The sequence below is a fragment of the Pyxicephalus adspersus genome, chromosome 5 (assembly GCF_032062135.1).
Source record: "Pyxicephalus adspersus chromosome 5, UCB_Pads_2.0, whole genome shotgun sequence".
NCBI classification, from domain to species: Eukaryota; Metazoa; Chordata; class Amphibia; order Anura; family Pyxicephalidae; genus Pyxicephalus; species Pyxicephalus adspersus.
The window spans coordinates 143,575,668-143,581,667 of NC_092862.1; the positions used below are offsets into that span (position 1 = coordinate 143,575,668).

At 39.4% G+C, this 6,000-nt stretch overlaps 1 protein-coding gene across 2 annotated transcripts in view; it reads left to right on the forward strand.

Annotated features, from left to right (window-relative positions):
- VIPR1 (vasoactive intestinal peptide receptor 1) overlaps nt 1-6,000 on the forward strand; it is a 169,792-nt gene that overhangs the window by 60,317 nt on the left and 103,475 nt on the right. For both annotated transcript variants that reach the window (XM_072412988.1, XM_072412989.1), the window contains one exon: nt 432-528. In XM_072412988.1, the coding sequence (XP_072269089.1) occupies nt 432-528 (97 nt within the window). The remainder of the gene's footprint in view (nt 1-431; nt 529-6,000) is intronic.

Genomic DNA, 6,000 nt, shown 5'->3' on the forward strand with positions numbered 1-6,000 from the left:
TGATAAGACTGCCTCAGTCTTCTCTGTACAGCACTGCGGTATATGTCAGACCTATATAAATGTATAATAATAGTGTGTGACTGTGGGGGGACATTAGAGTGTCAGCTTCTCTGTACAAAGACTGATGGAACTGTCTCAGTAATCCCTGTACAGCACTGCGGTATATGTCAGAGCTATATAAATGTATAAAATATTATTTATAACTCTGGGGTGGGGGGGAGCTAGAGTGTAAGTTCTTCTGGTAAAAAACACAGATGTGAAAGTCTCCGTGTTCTCTGTTCAGGGATGCAATATATGTCAGAACTACTATATATAAACTGAATGATGTGGAGTTCTAGACTGGATTTCGATATGCATTGATTCTGATTTGTGTTGTTGGCTCTCATAACCTTCCTCCTCTGATCCAGCATTGTATTTTGTTTTTCATGCAGGTGCTTTGTATTCCGGAAGAATGTTCTATTATGCTAATGATTGAACGCAAGCACATGGAATGCGTCGCTCACGAGGACTTATTCAATGATACCGCAGGTAAGACACATTCCATGTTTTCCTTTATAAAAGCACAACGTGCATCAGAATTAATTTAATCATTTCATAGCACTGAACCTTTCTAGGAGGAGTATGGGGTCCTAGGTGCAGCTTTCCAGATTCCCAGGGACCCATCCATAGTTGTTGATTGGATTTGGCTTCTTGGTGTGGATCATGGATGAAGAGATCGGAATCTGGTTTGCATGGTGGCCATCAAAGGCTTTAGAAGTTCTGAGTCCATGTCTAGCTGCTGGAAGAGAACCTGGTCGTTCTGCTCCAAATAATGTACAATGAGGGAGAATAGACTCTTTTCAGAGTTTTGATTTTGAAATAATGTTGGCTACTCTTTTGAATGTTAGCTGTTGTAAATGTCTCATACATGTATGACGGACTATGGCCCCCAAATTTTACTACAACCACTGAAAGGTTCGCCGGGCTCTTTGGCCTTCTACCAAACTGTGGAGTTATGTGATATACTGCACTCAGAGCTTCATCTTCCATAGGGAAACCTGGTGCAAAGGAAGCATGGCTGAGCTTCAATATACCAGCACACCAAAGATCGTTATTGATCCAACAAGTAGATGAATGGGCCAACTTGCTCATTCATTTTTATTGTAAGAATAGGGTGAAAAAGGGTGATCCAGATGGGCCCTATTGATTTGTCCTGTTGTTCAATAAAGACATTTTGTATTCCTAATTTACAACTTGAACATTCCTGACTTGGCTTTAGTACAGATGTGTGGATGTCAGCGGTCAGAGGCTTGTTAGTGGTGCCCAGTTGACAAATTTGAAGCCAAAACAACCCTAGCAGGAGCCTTGGCCCAGGTAAAGGTCCAGTGTGAGGTCTAGCTGCAACCTCAACACCTCTGCAGTTAACCAGGAGGAAAGATGTGTCCTTATAGACCAGGACAAATTCATTAAAGCTCTCCAAGACCAGAGAAGATAAACTATCATGGGAGAACCTGGGTGATCCAGGAATGGATTTACTCCAACTTATTTGCTATTAGTTTGCAACTATTTTCAATCCTGGATGAGACCTAATCAAGGTTAGCTTTGTACCATTCTATGAATGTTTTCTTCTGAGTGAAATTAGTTACTTTAGAGGGTATTGCTGACTGATGGATTTATGTTAGTACTTCAAAACTTTTAACGAGAAACTACAAACACAGAAAAAACTTGGAGGCAAACATAAGGAATCATGATCAAGATCAAAAACACCATAATCAATCAGAGTAGGACCAAGGCGATAATAGACATAAAGGCAATAAAAATACATAATAAAGTGATAAAATATAACAAAATAATCCACAAAAAAACAGATTGTGTTTAGGACAAGGAAACTGGATATCAATAAAAAACACCGGAAACACCTGGAAGGATAAATGACTGATATATTTCTACAACACACCAGAATTTAAATAGATTTGATTGATCGATAGATTCATCCAGAAACATTATTGATGTAACTAAACATCGATGATATTGGAAAGGAATTGGGGACTTTTAAGGGCATTAAATGCAAATAGTAAATGGAAAACATACAATGTATAAAAAAACATAATATTTCATTTACAAATGTTCAAACAAATATTCAATCATCATTTGGATAACATTTTGCTGCCTTTGAGTAGACTTATTACTAATAATGTTCAAACAGTTTATAAACCATCAATCATCCTTCTCAGGTTTCTAAATTAAACCTTTTCTTCCCAGAATCCCGACGCGTTTCACGGTCACACAAACCGCTTTTCTCAAGAGTGGTAGAAGGAAGACCATCTAGTTTGTTCTCAGGAACACAAATAAACAAATACTCCCAAAATGTTACTGAAATAATAGAAAATTCTGCTCCTAGGCCTCTCATGTCACCTTCTAAATGGGTCGACCATTTGTTAAGGTAATTCCTCCTCATATGTTGACCAATATCCCTGTTGTGTTGCATGTGAAGCCGGCTCCTGCTGCTTAGAAGGAGATGTGAGAGGCTTCAGAACATTTTGGGGGTATTTGTGTTTTTGAGTACAAACTAAATGGTCTTGCTCCTACCACTCAGTTTGTGTGATTGTGAAACGTGTCAACTAAATCAAAAGTTCAATTTATTTTTTGGGGCAATATTAAATATGTTTAAGCAGAAACCTGGGAAGCACGATTGATGATTTATAAACTGATTGAACATTATCTGCCTACTCAAAGGAAGCAAAATGTTATGCAAATGGTGGTTTTGTTTTAACATTTGTAAATAAAGTATTAAGGTTTTTTATACATTTTATGTTTTATAATAATCTTTGCATTTATTGTCCTTTAAAATCTCCAATTTGTTTTAAATACAGGTAGTCCCCGAGTTACATACGAGATAGAGACTTGTTCTTAGGTTGAATTTGTATGTAAGTCGGAACAGGTACATTATTTTATTAAATGCAATTAGGCAGTGTGGTGTCAGTTACTGTATAAAATCCTCGCTGTGAGTTAATCTCAAAGAAAGCAAAAAAAAAAAAAACTTTATGGAGCCGAAACAATTATTAACTTCTGGCGCAAGCTGTGCTTTGATATGCAAAAAGAAACTGCAGAGTTTGTCTGAAAGGCTTGTCATTAAAGAGATGTTACAGATCAGCTCCTAGGATCACCCACAACGTCAGCTGTGTTTAGCAAAAGAATTCTTCTGCAAGTCATGCAAACTGCCCCCTCCGCCCATCAAGCCTCCATCCTGCACACATGCGAGCAGGGGAGCCCGTTCGTATCTAGGAGTCGTTTGTATGTCAGATGTCCTTAACTCAGGGACTATTTGTATAGCATTATACACTTAACATGACCATGGACTTTGTACAGTGCTGTGTAATATGTTGGCGCTGTATAAATATTATATATTATTCTTATTATTAATAATAATAATAATAATAATAATATAGTAATAAAATATGTGCTGGGGTTGGATATGCCTTCTTTTGCAGACTGACATAGAAGCATGTAATATACTGTAATATATATATGTAAAAAAAAAGTACATTATATACCATTTGCACAATGGAGTGGCCTTGGTGTGGCAGGCAAGGAGTAATATGAGTGAACTCTTCCTATTATAACATTGTTACATTAATTCAGGAAATGAATATTTGATTTCTTTTTATATCAGTATCAGATATGAATGAGGGGCCCTTCAGCCCGGCCCTTACTCGTGTTAAGGGATCGGTAAAGTAATTCACACAAGCTTTGCACAGTTCCACTTCACAGCCCAACACTGAATTTCCCAGGAGGCTCCGGCTCTCAGCAATGGCCACTTTATCTTAATTGTTTTGTGCCAAGCTGGAAAGCACAGATTCATCATTTGTGTTATCTTAACAAGGTCTCCAGCTTAGTGTCCGGGGCCCGACAACCTGATTGATTTGTTTTTGTGCAACCATTGGGTGTAAAATGCATTAATCTTTTAATTTTCCTTTTCTTGGTTTAATCGAATGATTCTCAATCCAGTAGCCGTCCACTGGCCGCCCATTGTTTGTTTTAATATCCATATGTTTAATTAGCAGAGATAAAGAGATGAATTGTCCGCCCGCCGCTCTGCTGATACTGGACCACCTATAGGCAGACACATGTTTGTCTTGGCACACGCTCCTTAATGTTCAATTAGGATATTTTTTAAAATGGAGATCTGACATCATCTCCTCCAAAAAAAAAGAGTTAAAATTGGAGGGGTTGCACTTTATTTTAATAACTCTTTTGTATCTTTTTGCTATAATAATGCCACATTGACCTTTCCATTTAAATCAGCTGATCATCTCAGGTGTGAAAACTGAAAAGGTGTGCAAAGGATTACAGTTCATTTCCTTTAAAGCAGCAAAAGCCGGAGGGAAAGGACACAGCAGAGAAGGGCTCTTGTGTTCTGTCTGTAATCAGTGGTCTCTCTGCAGAGGTCTGCAATGCCCCCTGGGCATTGGACAGGAAACCTTTGAACAGCAAGGAGCACAAGTTAAAAAATGATTATTTAAATAGATTCAACTTTTAAATCATTTTAATAATGGGAAGTTGATATACCCGTGCACTAAGGTATCCTGGGAATCTAAAGCAGTTTGCTAGCAGGCAGGTAAGAAGGATTTATTCACCATATATATCTTCTACAATAAAAATCCCTCCTGCTATCAATGTTCTTTTTTTTCACATTTCACATGCTTAGTATGCAAAGGTAAATTAAAGATTCCCTTTAAATTGAAATTCTGCAATCTGTGTATTTATGAGTGAATCTTGGTTAGCTGAGTGTACGTCTTCCAGAACTGTGCAATTTTCCTTGTGCAATTCAATGTGAAACTTTTCCACCATGCAGAAAATTCCCTATATTATAGACCGGGAACTGCTTCTCTCTCTACTTGTGCAGGGTGACGGGTCTGGTCTCCGCCCCTTTCTCTACTTTTCTGCAGTGGGTGGGTCTGTTGGGTGCCTTCTATAGCTTTGCTCTCTTCTCATCCAATGGGCAGCACTGTGATAATGTTACTGCAACCTTTACTGGTAATATCTGGGTTTGGAAAGGAATTTGGTACACAAAGTGGATTTACATCCCTAATTACTTTTATATTATATTTATTTATTGTTTTTGGCACCATATATTCCTCCTGTGAAAGGAAAAATGTACAGTGTTGTATAATATGTGTGGGCTATATAAATACTGATAATAATAAAACAATTTGTAAAGCACTGGCTGCCAGGTTCCTCACATTAGTATGTTTGCCCATTAGTACAGACAGTGACACAGGAGGTGGAGAGGACTCTGACCAGAAGAGCTTACAATCTAAGAGGTGGGAGAAGTATCACACAATAGGAGGGGGATATGGAATGGTGGGAAGTAGTGAGGGTTTAGGAGACAGAAGAAGACGGGTAGGTGAGGGGGAAGTGTTGGGTTTTAAGGGATCTTTTAAATGAGCAGAAAGTAGGAGCAAGCCAAATAGGACGAGGAGACCATTCCAGAGAGTCGGGGCAGCTCTAGAAAAGTCTTGGAGCAATGCGTGTGATGAGGTTATGAGTGAGGAAGTCATTAGTAGGTTATTGGAGGAGCGGAGAGAGCGGCAGGAGGAGTATTTTTCTATCAGGTCAGAAATGTAAGAGGGACAAGAACTGTGGAGGGATTTGAAGGCAAAGCACAGGAGATTATTTTGCTTCTAAGGTGAAATGGAAGCCAATAGAGAGAACTACAAAGAGAGGCAGCAGAAGAGGAGCGGGGGGAAGGCTGTGTTTGGGGTAGGTAGGTGAGAAGGCTGTGTATGGGGTAGGTAGGGGGGAAGGCTGTGTATGGGGTAAGTAGGTAGATGGGAAGGCTGTGTATGAGGTAGGTAGGTGGGAAGGCTGTGTATGGGGTAGGTAGGTGAGAAGGCTGTGTATGGGGTAGGTAGGTGCGAAGGCTGTGTATGGGGTAGGTAGGTGAGAAGGCTGTGTATGGGGTAGGTAGGTGGAAAGGCTGTGTATGGGGTAGGTAGGTGGGAAGGATGTGTATGGGGT